General features: G+C 43.7%; 1 protein-coding gene across 1 annotated transcript; it reads left to right on the top strand.

Annotated features, from left to right (window-relative positions):
• Window positions 1–2,710: 2,710 nt before the first annotated feature.
• Window positions 2,711–12,561, top strand: LOC121339446 (cathepsin E-like). The gene is made up of 9 exons (XM_041411218.1): window positions 2,711–2,766; window positions 2,944–3,121; window positions 5,514–5,631; window positions 6,134–6,252; window positions 6,719–6,918; window positions 7,591–7,713; window positions 8,674–8,818; window positions 11,224–11,322; window positions 11,408–12,561. Exons 1-9 carry the CDS (start codon window positions 2,711–2,713, stop codon window positions 11,585–11,587), a joined length of 1,218 nt encoding a protein of 405 aa, XP_041267152.1. The 3' UTR covers window positions 11,588–12,561.
• Window positions 12,562–15,525: the final 2,964 nt, after the last annotated feature.

The raw sequence follows: 15,525 nt of genomic DNA, 5'->3' as shown, positions 1-15,525 counted from the left end.
GCAAGAAGCCAACTTGCACTGTATGAGCATCTCCTTTTAGACACTTCTTTACTGCTTTGATACTCTGTCCCCTGTCAGAGGACCACGGTGGGGAATGTGTCAGCAGGTTGTTGTATTTGTTTTTAATTTCTAAACAGCCATGGCACCTTTTGAAGTAGAGGGTCCCTCCCCTTAAGGCACTGTAGACTACAGGCATGGAAAACCAAAAGCATTTGGCATAATTAATAATGAATATACATCCACAGCAAAGTCTTGTCTTTTAGACAAATTTTTTCAGATAACCTACTAATCACAACAACACAAGAGCATAGCCAAGAATATATTAATGGTACAGTTTAGGCATATTTTTTCTCAATAATCCATATGTAGACAAATAACTTAGCAAAGTACTTTACGTCTGAAGATACAGATAAGGATTTTTTTTTCTACTTGAATTATTTCTCCTTAATGGAACTTTTAAACTGCAGATAACTATTTCTTAGGGATCCTCTGCACTGTAGTTTAATGATTATTCCAGCTTATCAAAAAAGGTCACAATGACCTTTTGTTGCTGCATTTTGTACCTCTGTTAGCTAAATTAATGTCTGCTTGGAACATAGAGTGAGATCAGAGAATGTGGGAAAGAATAACCTCTGTGTGTGGATTAATGAAGGACTATACTTGCAGTAAAATGAACAGTCGTGTTCTTTCTGAGAATCAGCCACTCAGTGGAGGCACTAAGGCAAAGGCAGTCCTCACAGCAGACCCAGGCGGTCTTTTGAAAGCTTCATGTCTTCAAAGTTACCATGGTGCTCTCCAGCAGGAATATTATTGACTTCCCAGAAGCATTTGTAGCATTTGAGGAAAAGTTCAAGTGATAAAGGCACTCAGGACAGGCATTGTCTTGCTCTTGTCAAAGCGACACTGCCCTACCCAAGGGCATGACATCTGCTCTGCTGTGCATCAAGTGACAGGTGGGGGCTCCTTGAGAAATGCCTTTTCTTTCTAGAATTCCCAAATGGCTGCATCTTTGCTCACCATTCCCATTTCCAGCGCCCAGATCTTGCAGCTCAGTGGCTGGGATGACTGTGGGACAGAACATGTGCTCGTTTGCTGATAACTTGAGTAAAACCTCTGAGTTCAGGAGAAATGGGGAATATTACTGAGATATAGATAATTGAAAAAAATTAGAATAAAATAAAAATAAATTAAAAAGATGCATTTTTGAGATTCTATTATTTTATGAAACAAGATGTTATAATAGAGATGCTGGTGCTTTTTCAGACCCAAAGCTCTGCCTGCAGCTGATGACACCAGGCTGTTTTTGCTGTATTTTTTTAGCCCTTACAGTTTTGGAGGTATGTTGGAAAATGCAAACTGTATTTCAAAATCTGGGGGAACTAATAAATAGAGCTCTAAACTTACTGATTTAAGACTCTCATACCCCTCCTCAATCAGTCTGACATAGCAAGGGAAGTGACTTAAAGGAGCAATTTTTGTTTGCTTTGTATTTATTTGAACTCTGTGATGGGCATTTAGACCCCTTCTTGGCTCACAAATGCTGGGTGATTGGGTTTTTCTCCTGTTTTTTCTTGACATTCCTGCTGGAGCGAAGATGATGACTCCTGCCTCCTCCATGTCCTTTGACATTTGCTCCTGGCTGTGCTGTTGCACATCTGTTTTCTTTTGGGAGAATTCTTTAGTTCCAGTTCACCTTTGCATAGTGAGCAGTTTATTTTAAATACATGGTGTGTTGCAAGGCAAAAAAAAGTGGTGTCACTTTTCCCAGCATCCTACCATAGCCTTTTGAACAAAAATGGCTGATTATTCAAAGTTAGCTTTAATATATGCTAGGCTGCAGTATGTGGTTGCTCTTTCTTGTGCAGAAGAAAGATTCAAAAGGTCTTGTAAGTAAACTGCAGACTCAGTGCTCTGCTTCCTCCTGGGCAGCTGATGGGAGCTGTGCACTGCCAAATCAGCCTCTTTTTGACACCATTATTTCTCTGCAGGCTTGACTTGAACCCACGTGCAGGGGTGGGAGCCACTAACCCCAGGAAACTTGCAGGAAAATAAATCCAAGAGAGCTCTTCCAAATATCTTGCTGAAATGTGTGCAAAATTATTGCTGGTTTTTACTATATGTTGCAGTACTGTACTGTTGTGTTTTTTACTTTGAAGATCCATTTTATGGCATGACAGTCACATTTATGTTTAGACTGGAGCTCTCCCATAGATAGGGAATTAAATTTCATATGTTAGGGGGTGACTTGTCACAAGCCCACCGAAAGTCTCAGCCCTGCTGAAATGTCTCCATGAAAAAGGGAAATGGATATATATTATGTCCTGTCTCTCTGCATTGAACACTTCTGAGCAACATCTCACTAAAGCAAGCTTGAAAAGCAGCAAGTCCTTGGACAGCTTCCTCTTTCTCATTCTAGCAGGAGCCAAGCTCACCCCGTATATCATATTTATGTGAAAGACATTAAGGGTTGTTGGTTAAATGTGTGTTTGGTCTAGACTGTGCCCTGGTTATCTGTGCCTGAGTAGCTCCATTGGACACCACTATTTGCACAAACCAGCAGTTAGTCTGAGAGTAAATGAATCCGTTTTCTGCCAAAGCACTGACCTCCTGCAATTGATTGACCTGGCGAGCGGCCCTCAGCTGACAACAGGTCATAAAAAAGGGACTTCTGAGCAAAGGAGTGTCATTAGACTCTGAACCTCTTGGAGCCATGAGGGCAATACTGTTGGCTGTGGTTTACATCCCGCTCATTGTGGCTGTGGAACGGTAAGAAAACTTGTCTGGCTTCACTGGCACACATCTCAGCTGGCTTCATGGGATGACCTGTGCTTGTTGCCACTTGAGGTCTCAAAAAAGAAACCTTTTTTTAAAAAAAATGGACTATATGACAGTTCTAGAAAGGACAATCAGTTTTTTTTTTTGTTGTTTATTTTATTTGCATAGAATCCCCTTGATTCGATTCAAATCTATCAAGAAGCAGCTGAAGGAAAAGGGAGAATTAGAGGAATTTTGGAGGAATCACCACCCTGATGTTTTTGCCCGGAGGTATCTGCATTGTTTCCCTGCAGATATTGCTTTATCAGTAGGAACTGCTTCAGAAAGGCTGTATGATTACATGCATGTAAGTACAGTTTTGGTAATGCAATCATTAGGACTCATCGTTCTAATGGAGGCAGGGTTTTTTTCCCAGCACATTTGAACAATGAAATTATAAGGCTTGTGGTGTCTTGTTGCTTTATGCTATAAATATTAGATCATAAAAAACCAGGTTGCAGTCTGCAAAATAAAGCATGTCTAGGTCGAGGATAACATGGGACCTGAGTAGAAAGCTGACATAGAGTAGCAGTGACAAGTTTTACTTTTGTATAGATCTGTAGTGGACTCGGTTGGGTCCCCAAAGAAATATGGGAGGTTTGCCTGTACCAGTCTTGGTGAACTACAGGGTTTTTCACAGCAGAATCTGATTGCTTCATTTAGTCATGTTCTATTTACCAGATACTTGGATGCCTCTGTGTTATAAAAAAATCCTCCAAATCTCATTTATTTGATCAGGTGGAGTCACAAATCAGTGATGATAAAGACTTAAGTAGAGTTTTTTATTTTTCTGTTTTTATCTCTGGAGTTTTATATGTATTAGGTATTGGAGACTGACCTGGGGGGATTTACCATCTAAACAGAAAAAGGAAAAAAATATTAATTTCTCTGGATCTCAGACAGGCAAGTCAGCAGGTCTACCATTTTGTAAGCTGTCTTTCCTGGTTTTAGAATTTTGTCCATTTGGATGGTCTCTGTTTTCTGTTTTATTTGGTTTTTCTGCTATGCTTATCTGAAGGGAAACTAAGCTGCAGAAATGTTGTGAAGTCTTCACCTAAACAGGGAATGGAATCGAAGGGAAGGCCAAATTAATTCAGCAAGAACTTACTGACACTTGAGGGCCATAAAGAAATAAGTATGTGAAGAAGAACAAAGGACACTGAAACACTTCAACCTGCTCTAAAGCTTATTTCAAAGAGGGATAAATGAAAATTCAAAACAACAAAGCAAAACCCACTTCCCCAGCATCCTCAGGTAGCACCAGGAATGGTTTTATTGCAGTGTGTATGTTTTTTGGTTTTGTTTAGTTTTTTTTTAATGAACGTCACTTAGGTTTGTTTAATGCAGGAAGAAATAGAATCCTACTGTATAGTTGGATATTCTCTTAAATGAAATGCTCTCTTGCCTTTTCAAGATTATCTCATTCAGACTGTCAGAAACGTCAGTTTATTAATTAACGAGTATGCACTTGAAGGTACATATTCAAATACTTGTATTGCTCAAAAAAGTTTGGCACTAGCTATTGCTTTTCTATCTGTGGTTGAATTCCAGAAATACCTCTTCCTAAAAATAGGTCTCTTAATGCTGAAGTGCTCTTCCAGGGCCAGATAGGAGCACTTAGACACTTGTATTCGGGATGTGGATAAGCACTTCACTCCAGCATTCATGTGTTCACAGATTATCTCAGTCTCAATTGGTATCCAGGGATGGCCAGTGGTTTCATCTGCTGGATGAACTTTGTCCAGTACATCAGGAACAGTCTGTGCAACACAATAATTTTTGACTTGCTATAATAGCTGCTAATTACAAAGGAAAAAGGGCAGCCACATAAGACAGTGTTTGCGCCACTGGTCAGAGCCCTCTGAAGCTGGCAGAGGCAGGATGTCCTGGCTTTGCAACACTGTTTTCTTATTGACATCAGCAAGGAACAGCCTGAAGGTCTGTGTGGGCATGTGAGAGTTTCATCTTGAGGATGACCTTGCCACCTCTGAAGCCAGTGCAAGAGGGATTGTTGACTCCATAGGGAACGTGTAAGAAATCGTGCCTGGCAGGCTGTTCGGGTCCAGTCCGGCTAGCTATGGACTCCAGTCCACACGATCTTACACAGGACAAAAGGCAAAATAAGAGAAGGGCTCTTCCCCACGTGGGGACAAAGTCCTAATTTTATTACACCAGATCGCCCAGGTGACTCCCCAGGTGGCAAAAAGAGGCCGTGGCCTTCTCTGGGGGGGGAGGTGGGGGGTGAGCTGAGGGGAAGGGGGGCGGAGGAAGGGGACAGCAGGTAATGGGATAATAGTGAGCAGAGGTGAGAGGAGGGACAAACCACGGAGAGACCACCACACTGACACTCAGGGGGAAAGGGGAAGACCGTGTGATGACAGGATACAAATCATATGAACAGTGAAAATTACCAAACACCCAGTGCAAATAACTAAATGTAGTGCAATACAACAGGAACCCAACTGAACGTTTGCTTAAAAGGCTTTTAAAATGGCACACCGTTGTTCATTCAGCTGGAATAAAGCCTGGTGCTTGAAGCCGCAGGTGGAACCAGACACCTTCCTGTGGTGCGCCTTCCCGCTCAAATGGAATGGCACAGAGCCGCTGAGGGGGCTGCGGCACGCTCCCAGTCAGGGCTGCTCCTCAGGGAGGAGCCGGCTGGAGGCCGCGCGGGGCTGAGCGCGCTGTTCCTCGCACAGGCGCAGTACTACGGCGTGGTGAGCGTGGGGACCCCGCCCCAGCGGTTCACCGTCGTCTTCGACACCGGCTCCTCCAACTTCTGGGTCCCGTCCGCGTACTGCATCAGCGAGGCCTGCAGTAAGAAATGTTCTTCTCCCTGGTGCTTCTCTTGTCTTGGGGCCAGAGAGCTTGCCCAGTTCTCCTTTCCTAAGAAGCTTGCGTGTAGCAGGCATCTGCAAGGGGAGGATTTGGAGCTTCCCTCAGGGCTGCTCTCCTCTCCCCAGTTCGCTCCTCTGTCCCTCATGTCACTCTGCAGCCAGGGCAGGCGCCGGCTGCACCTGCCCAGAGTCCCTCTGCACCTTGAGGTAAAAGGTGTAAAAACAGACCTGGGAGACATGACAACAGAGCTGTAAATGCCCATTTCTGTTCTGTTTTTTTCTCTAAAATGCAAAATTATCTCTCAGGTACAGAAAAACTGGGGTGTCTGCAGGTAAACTGAGGTTCCTGCAGTACTTCTTCAACACTTTTCTCTTGAGAGAAACAAAAATCTGGTTCTCCTACATCTCATCTCATTCTGCATTGGGGAGTGGGGGTTGCCAGGACCTCCCCTCAGTGTAGAGGTGTCATTTTTTTTGTGTAGGGGTGCACCAGAAATTTAAGTCCTTCAAGTCAGATTCATATGAGCACGGAGGGGAAGCCTTCTCCCTGCAGTATGGCTCAGGACATCTGCTGGGCATTGCTGGCAAAGACACACTGCAGGTGAGTGTCTGCCTAAAATGGGTGTCAGCCTCCACATCAGCTGTTTGTAGGGCACTTCAGATACTGGCCTTGCCCTGGAAAACCTTGCCTGGTTAGGCAAGGGCAAGGTGAGATCCCACCAGGCTGAGTGCTGAAAAGCGTGGGTTCTGCTCCAGCTTTGGGCTACCAACACAAATGCCTCACATTTTGTTTTCATTTCTACTTGTCTTCTTGGATCCTCTTCTGGGCTTATGAAGAAGCAGCCACATAATTAAGGCATTCTAAGGAATCACTGCTGCCTACCTGCCAAATGGGCATGTGCTATGTGGATGCAAGTCACGCAAAGATAGCCAGGCTTTATAAACTGAATGAATCCATTGATGTGGATCAGAAACATGGCTAATTTCTTTTTATTGGTGGTGTCATTACTTTCAGTTGTGGTTGTTCTTTGCTTGGTTGTTTGTTGCCTTCTTTTTTTACCAAACAGATAAGTAACATCTCCATCAAGGGACAGGACTTCGGCGAGTCTGTGTTTGAGCCAGGAACAACTTTTGTCCTTGCCCACTTTGATGGTGTACTGGGCTTAGGCTACCCCTCCTTAGCAGTGGGCAATGCTCTGCCTGTGTTTGACAGCATCATGAACCAGAACCTTGTAGAGGAGCCAGTCTTCTCTTTCTATCTGAAAAGGTCTGTCTTTAAAATTACTCTGCTGAAAAAGAAGTAATTTTTTTTTAAACTGTTGATAGAAACAACTGTATGCATCTGTATAAAGCTTCAACCCTTGAAAAAAATTTCCCCCATTTTTAAAATTCTTTGTGTTTGTTTGTTTTCAAATTGACATTGAAGATTATGGCATGAAAAGTAAAAATGTTATGGGGAGCACCATGACTTTTTGGACAGAGATTTATTCTTGTTGGAGCTGGTCATAAATAAAAGAAAAGTTCCCAGCTCAGACTCACCATGTCAGTTGCCAGAGGTTTCCCTCTGGCCTATGCAGATGAGCAGAAGTGCTGTGCTACACCCAAATCGCCACATTTCAGAAAAATACTGTTCCCTAGTCTGGACCCAGCTGCAATTCCACCTATTTCTTTCCTGTTTCCTCTGAGCTGAGAGCAGCAACTGGCTCAGCCTGCTCCCCATGCCTACCTTGGTGTCAACATTAAGTCTTCTCAGAGATTGTTTGGAGGGTCTGAGTTGGAACACATAGAGTGATAATTTAATAATAATCCCCTTCAGCCATCCATATCTGAATTTAGAAAGGGTCTAAATCCTGTGATTTGACTTTTGCTTTTTAAGTGTAACCTCATTGGTGCATACTGGCCACTCCCATGTCTGTGTTAACCTGTTTTCTGCTTTCAGAGGAGACGACACTGAGAATGGTGGTGAGTTGATTCTGGGGGGAATAGACCACTCTCTCTACAAAGGTTCAATCCACTGGGTCCCAGTCACTGAGAAAAGCTACTGGCAAATACACATGAACAAGTATGTATGTATGTATGTATAAAAACTGGTGAAATTCACCTCTCTAGCTAAGCCCCCAGAGACAGGAACACCTGGTGACACAGGTGCAGGAGGGCTCAGCTGCAGTGTTCTAGCCCCGTGCCCCTCAAAGAGGGGTTCACCAGGATGAGATTGGGGTTTGTTAGTTCTCTAAATCTGCTGTGATGTGGGTAGCTGGTATCTGGGAGAGCATGTTAGTATGCTTTAATATCATACACCTGTGGTCTAGATGGGTCTTGGTGGACTGTTCAGTTAAGAGGTTAAGGCACCCAGGAAGAGAACCCAGCTCTGGATCCTGCTTTCATCTGCCCTGCTAACTTTGGTCAAAGTAGCCAGTGTTCCTTTGTCCCACCTCTAGCACACCGCCTGAATTGACGAGAACACATACCTGGGGGTGAGGACAAATTCATCAGCAGGAAGCACATGATTAGAGTTGTAGGAGTCTCGAGAGAGAAAAGTGGGTCCACAGACATTCCTTTCTTTAGCAAAGCCTGGCTAGTTTTAATCTATTAAGTTTTAATCTACTAAGTTTTAATCTAAGCTAGTTTTGATCATAGAAACACAGAATCATTAGGGTTGAAAAAGATCTTTAAGATCATTGAGTACAACTGCCAACCCAGCACCACTACCAAGTACATCACTAAACCATGTCCTCCAGAGCCCCGTTCACACCTTTTGAACACTTTCAAGGATGGTGACCCTACCACTTCCCTGAGCAGCCTGTTCCAATGCTTTGCAACGCTTTCTGTGAAGAAATGTTTCCTAATGTCCAGTCTAAATCTGACCTGGTGCAACCTGAGGCCTTTTCCTCTTGTCCTGTCTCTTGTTGTTTGGGATGAACTTCAGTCATTACTCTGGTACTTTAGCTAGCAATAATACAGTGTTTTGGTCATAGTGTATATGCCATTTGCTTAAAGCTGCTTTTTCTTTTTTCATTTGCAGCGTAAAGATCCAGGGCCGGGTGGCATTTTGCTCCCACGGCTGCGAGGCCATTGTTGACTCAGGCACTTCTCTTATCACTGGCCCCTCTTCACAAATCAGGCGATTGCAGGCATATATTGGGGCAAGTCCATCAAATACTGGAGAGGTAAAAACTGTGCAGCCAGAAAACAGCTAGAGAGGAAGAGAAACTAGTATATGGTGCAAAGAGTTGGAAAATAACAGGAATGATGGCTTAGACAGGTGTCAGAGAAAGACTTATTTCCAGGACAGCACTGAGCTCTGAGCCAAGCTGCTTTTGACCTATATGCCTTGTCCTAGTCCTTTTCCCAAATTTCACTTCATCTTCTATACTGGTGTGTAAAGAATCAATGGGAACATGTGTTTGAGGAATTGATCTGTACTTTGCGTGAGAGATAATTTTCTTTTGGAAGCTCCGAGGATTTTTGAGGTCCCCAACTCTAGATGTTGGCTCTGCCAAGCCAGGAGGGATTTGGTGCTGATGGCCAGCCATGTCAGCATCAGATGGAAAGGGAATGGTATTTTAATGACAGCTCCATAGTGGCTTCACTGACAGGACTTCTCACTGTCAGCTTGTTGTGGAGCAGTTGGTGACATGCCAGAGCGCCTGGGAGGGATGCACATCAGTGTCACTCACAATGCTGGCTCCTTCCAGGGTACAGGACAAGGCTTGCTGGCTCTTACTCTTCCTCCTGAACCTTACTTCACTGACCCTTTGCTGGTTTTTCTTTCTTCCCTGCTGCTGTCTTCTGCATCTCCCTTGCTCACCACTCCTTCCTGTCCCGCCTCCAGGGAAAGAGCAGTTTATTTTACCATGCCTATTGCTGGCCCTTGGCTCACTCCCACAGGGCACCAGCACATTGCCACAGCTCCAGTGCTCAAGCAAAGCTGAGCTTTTGTTAACTTTGTTAACAAGCCATGTGTGGCTTTTGTTAACTTTGCATTTCACAGAATATTCTGAATTGGAAGGGACCCACAAAGATCATCAAGTCCAACTCTCAGGCGAATGGCCTGTACAGGGATCAAACCCACAGCCTTGGTGTTCTTAGCACCATGTTCTAACCAACTGAGCTAATCTCAGTTTGTCTTGATCCTGACCCAAAGCTACTCTTGGAAGAAAATTAAGAGTATTGCACTGGACAAAGAGCAAAGACAAAAGTGGACTCTTAATTCACTTTCATTTGTAGGAGGAGGACTGGCAGTGACCTCTGTGTAACTCCTGATTCTTTCTCAATCAAACCTTTAATCTTGATTTTGTTCAAATTTTTAGATACATGCCAAAGAGTATGCTCTCATAAAAAGTTGATTTTATAATGGTTCATGCTAATGTACATAGATAAAATACATATTTCCAATGTACTTATACCAGCCTAATACAAACAAGGAATGGGGTCATTTCTGTGTAGGTTCATATATACACCAGTGCTGATCTAAGAACATTCATCTGGCATCTCAGATTTCACAAAAAAGCATCCTGAAAATGAGAGTTTCTGTGACTGATTTTTAGCAATCATAGGCAGACTGCGCATACTGACTCAAATTTATCCCAGTAAAAGTGAGTGTATCCATCCTGGGTTTTACCAGAACTTTTATCTCTTTTCAGCAAGGATTGATTTGTTCTGGATGTACTATTCTGTAATAGCTATGTAAAAGAGTTATGTCTTGCTTCTTGAATCCTACAAATCATTTTACTGGCTTTTTGTACCCTTGTCCCATGATTTGTTTTGTTCTAATGGTATGACAGTTGGTAAGTGCACACAAGATGTAGGGTTATGTTTTCATAAAATAGATTGAAAAACAGCAAAAAGCGGATTTTTCCTTCTAGGAAGCCTCTAAAAAATTACTTAAAACACTACAGTTTACAGCAAAGGTTCCTCTGGGACTTGGAGCATTCTGCAGTTCCATTTCCCACACCAGTTGTTTCATGAAATAACTAGAAAGGCCCGGAAATTATCTTCTCCATTACTGTAACTGAATATACTATTTAGGTACATTAATGACCTTCTACTAAACTCTTTAAATCCCACTTCAGGGCAAAGTATAAGCATAAGTGCTGTGCTCCTCACTAGCTTTTTTTTCCCCTGAAATGATGGTATTATGGGAGGACCTGGGGTGAGCTGCACCCATAGGCTGCTCCATCTGTGGCTGGAGCAGCTCCCTCTGCTCTGTCAAGGCCAGAGCTTTGGAGAACTTTTGCTCAGCAGACCTTGCTGATGTAGGCTGGCTGGGGCTCACATGCTTAGTTTTGCCTTTGAGTTGCACAGGGAGGATATCAGAGCCCCTTCACCTCCTCTATTTTGGGACTTGCAAGGATTTTCATCAGCCCAGGGTCCCTGGGGTGCAGTGGTCTGGGCTGCTAGGCTGGTTTGACCGAGTACAGGAAAGCTGGAGGGCACTGTTAGGCTGTAAGCCCGCCTGATGCTGTTTCTCTGTAGTAAATTCACTATTGCCTACTCCAAAAGCCTTGAATTCCAAGAGCAGTACTTGCAGCAAGACAAAGCGATCCCACCTCAGTCAGTGCATTGTTTCCAGTTTCTTGTAGACTGCAGAAGACTGTCGAGCTTGCCTCACATTAGCTTCACGATCGGACACCGCGAATACAAGCTGGCAGCAGAGCACTACATCATAAAGGTGTGCGTCTGCAGCTTCCCTGCTCCTCACTCCCCGGGCTGGGGATGGAGCAGGCTGCTGCAGGCACATGTGCTTTCCCTTCCAGGAGTCTATTGATGACCAAACCTTCTGCATGAGCGGCTTTCAGTCTCTCGACATCCCCACTCGCACGGGCTCGCTCTGGATTTTAGGAGATGTCTTCATGTCTGCATTTTACTGTATTTTTGACCGTGGGAATGACAGAGTGGGATTTGCAAAAGCTGTTCACAGAAAGGATTACTACTGAGCTGTAATAGCATTTATTCTGTCTTAAGTTAATGTAATGATCTTCAACACATGTGTGAAGAAGACCTTTTACTGCAACTCTGGACCTAAATGACATTGTGTTGTTCCTCTCTAAGTTTTAAGGACTTTGCAGTGATCCTTGTCCCAGATGATATAGTTTGGTTAAATATTTATATGTTTACATTGGTGAAACAATTTTTCCTGAATAGTTCATGGACACTGCAGCTCTCAGGATAAAGCAGCAGGGCAGCTCAGCACTCAGATTTGCAAAAGATCAGGAAGAATAAAAATGCTCAACTATGCCAGGCTGAAAAGATAGCAGTTGTGTGTGGGGAAAACTAATCCTAATCCTGCCTGGGTTGGCTATCTTTTTTTCTTCTTGTGTGCTTGTTTCCACCTCATTTTCTACAGTTTTCCTTTCCATCATTATTTTCCATGGTTTGGGTTTTGTTAAACTTTGTTTCCTGAGTGCCATGGAAATTCTCTTTAAAATAGATTGCTCCAACCAGCTTATATAAAATGGAATTTGACTGATGCTTGTGTGGCCACTAATGTCACCTACTGTTCCTTGCACCACCTCTCAAACCTGCTTTTTCCCTGGGATTCATTATACCTTGGTAATTCTCCTTTTTTGGGTCTCGGCATTTGACGTCCGTGCCTTAGGTCAGATGCTTAGGTCAGAGAGGAGTGCCTGACTCCTCTCCCCCTCAGCAGTGTGAGCAGCTGGAGCAGCATCCATTCACATTAGAAACCCAGACTGCAGCCCATGCAAAGGGATACCAGTGTTCCTCCACCTCAGATGAGTTGTGGGATCCATGCACCAGTGCTACACATCTACTGCCCCTTGCTCAGCCACTTGTCAGCAGTGGCAGGAGTTTCAGATGAAACAGCCACAGGTAGCTGTGCTGAGTTGGCAAAAGATTCACCTAAATTCTACCCATTGGGTTATTTGTTTGGATTGCTAAAGCTGATACTACCCCCATACACATGAATAAAACTTAACCAAACAAAAGATGGTTTATCTTAGTGCTGTTTCTGTTACATTTTATGTTTCTTTACAGTGCTGGGAGTTGAGGGTGGAACAACAGTTGAAAATTCAGGTTGCTCTTTGTCCTGGAGGAAAAAAAAATGTGTTGGTGTTTTGGGGCTGCTTGTATCTTCCTAAAGCCTGCAAATGTCTGCAGTCCCAGCCATGTGTGCTGGGCACCTCCCCAGCAGGGCAGAGCCATGGGCAGATGGAGACAGGCCCCATGGTGGCATTGCTGGACAGAGGTTGGTGGCTTCCAGGCACTTGCTACTGCTGTCTGGATGTGCCTGGCACAGACCAAAGGCAATATCCATTGCTGGCCTTGGTGGTATCACAATCACAACCCCTTAGATTTTAAGTTTTCCCTTGCAAGACTCAATAAGTATTACAAAAACAGAATGGTTTTTCCTGTAGGTATCTCTAAATACTGATCTTGCCTTCCAGTATGAAATAATCTTTGTCCCTGGTGCCTGTTTCCATGACTCTCTATTTGCAGCCACATTGTGTTACACATTTGGCATCCAGGCTATCAACCTCTAGCAAAAGAGACTCTGCTGCCAGCTGTCTCTTTCTGCATATGAGACTGAGCTGTGTGAAGTTACCCTGTATTTCAGGTCAATCTTGCCTTGATTCCCCTTTGTTCCTGTCAGTTTTAAAGAATGGATTGACCGTGAGCTAACTTATTTGTCTAGAAAATGTCATTTGTTTGATCATGAGCCAAGACAAACAAACATCTATAAAGCCCTGTTCCTCATTTAACAGCAGCAGGATATTTTTGTTTTCTCTACTATGCAGCATACTTAACACTCTGGTATATTTTCATTATATGTACAATATGTATATGTTCCTCAAATGTGAGTTTGCAGTCAGAGATCTGTTATTTACAACAGAAGATTTTAAGGGTAGTGGGACATGTCCCCACAGCCAGTCAGTCCCAGTACTGACATCCTGGCTCTACGAATTCCAGCACAGAGTGGAAACACATCCTAGAAACAGGTGAAAAGTCAGGCAGCATGCACAGGGACTACTAACCCTCTCTTTGTTCTGATATATCTGATCTTGCTCAAGATTAACACCATCTGATGGGAGCAAACTGCTGCTCTGACCTACTTGTCTATCCTGGCCCTGTTCTATCCTTGTCCAACTTTGCCAGCTTCTGTAAGTGCCTTGCTGTTCCTGGTAGACATCAAGTTGATTTGCATGATAGGTCAAACCCTTGCCAGAAGTGCTTCTTGAGAGTTCAGTAAAACCAGGAGGATGGTGTGTCTCAAAGTGCCTTTATTAATGCAATAATTCAACATTGCTTATACCTGTGAACATGAATTGTGGATTGTTGGATTTGCTAAAATACTCCATTTACCATGCTAAGGCAAATAGTTTACTGAGAGAAGTGTGCAAGAAAGCATATAATCTCAAAAGATAATTTAATACAGATCAGAGTACACTAATGTTTGCCAAAGTGAGATAACAGACTGAATGACAAGAGGAAATTTTTCTGGTAACTCACACCAGCACTAACTTCTTTAGAAGCAATGAACTGCAGCTAACCTGGAGCTGGCCCACTGTGTGAAATGCTGGTTGTGTATTGCAGATTGCTTTGCGTGACTTCAGAGCTGTAATTCCTAATTTAGCATGCATCTACGTGTGTAATAGACACCTCTGTGGGGCTTAACTGAAGCTCTTACCTGCCTAATGGCCGCTGCGTGGCCACCCTGAGCCTCCATCAAATAATGAATGTTGCAGGGCCAGGGAGTGCTGGCAGAGCGAGTAGGAGAGGTAGCAAAATTATTGCTGATTGGATGTATAATGTTCTAGTGGAAAGCAGCAGTGTGCATCCTGGGCAGCAGCTAGGCTGAGAAGAGGAGCAGAGCTCAATGATGAGAAGCTGGGAAGGCTTTTCACTCTTAGCAGTGCAGGGATGGGTTGGGGACAAACAGCATTTTGGTCCAATACCTTAAGCCCTGGCGGAAGCTGTGTGAAGAATTAGAGGGAGCAGGTATGGTGGGACAGGACTCCCAGTGCAGATTTGTGGTGGACATTTGAGAGTCATCTCTAATTTCTGGCTCAAGTTCCCTTACAGTGTGAAGCTCCTTGAGCTGATGTACTGTAAGGAGAGAGGTAGATCATGGGCCAGGCTGCCTTCACAGCTGCTGAAAACCATTCCTATACATGCCTGCCTGGGAGAAGTATGGCCAAACTCCCCAGAAACTTGTACTGCTCTCCTGACAAAAGTGCAGCAGTTACTTTTACTTTGTTTCTAGCTGTGTGACTGGAGCTGTCTGGCTGTCCTTAAAATGTATTGTTTGTACTTAAAATTAGCCATTTATTTAAGTTAAGCACATTGGTAAATTAAGTTCCTTGACAGTTGCAAATGCAATGAGATTGAGAAACATTGAATTGAAAAGTGTGGCTTCAGCTACAAGATAGAAGGAATCAGGAGGAAAAAGGGAATGCTTCCAGAAGTTGCAAAAGGGCCATTCAGAAAATTGGACTGCTAGGCTAAGACGCTGTTTATTTCTGTATAATTTCACTCTGCTGAGTTTTTCATTTTGTTGGTCAAACCTAAACATAGCAACCTGAATTGCCTGAAGACCTTGTGGAGTGGCAAGTGTGAGGTTGCACCAGTAAGCCTGACTCCAAACTGTGATCAAATTTCAATAAGCTGCTGTCAGACACCAGTGTCACCTCATCTCATGGTGTGAAGAAGTCCTTCCATAGGTGCCTGGCACATCTGTGCTTGGCTTTCCTGCAGAACTGGAATTCACATAATATGAGTTTAAACAGTGCTCCCTTGGGCCAAGTGTCCTCTGCTTCCTAAACTGATGGGATACACGTGTTGTTGTCTAGTGTCTTTGGAGGGTTTGAAAGCGTGGCGCTGCTCAGACTGTGCCAATATACAGCAGCAGGAGCCA

Source organism: Onychostruthus taczanowskii, unplaced genomic scaffold, assembly GCF_017590055.1.
Source record: "Onychostruthus taczanowskii isolate IOZ18803 unplaced genomic scaffold, ASM1759005v1 scaffold35, whole genome shotgun sequence".
In the NCBI taxonomy this organism is placed as follows: Eukaryota; Metazoa; Chordata; class Aves; order Passeriformes; family Passeridae; genus Onychostruthus; species Onychostruthus taczanowskii.
The sequence above is the reverse complement of the archived record's forward strand: the minus strand, read 5'-3'. Positions and strand labels throughout refer to the sequence as shown.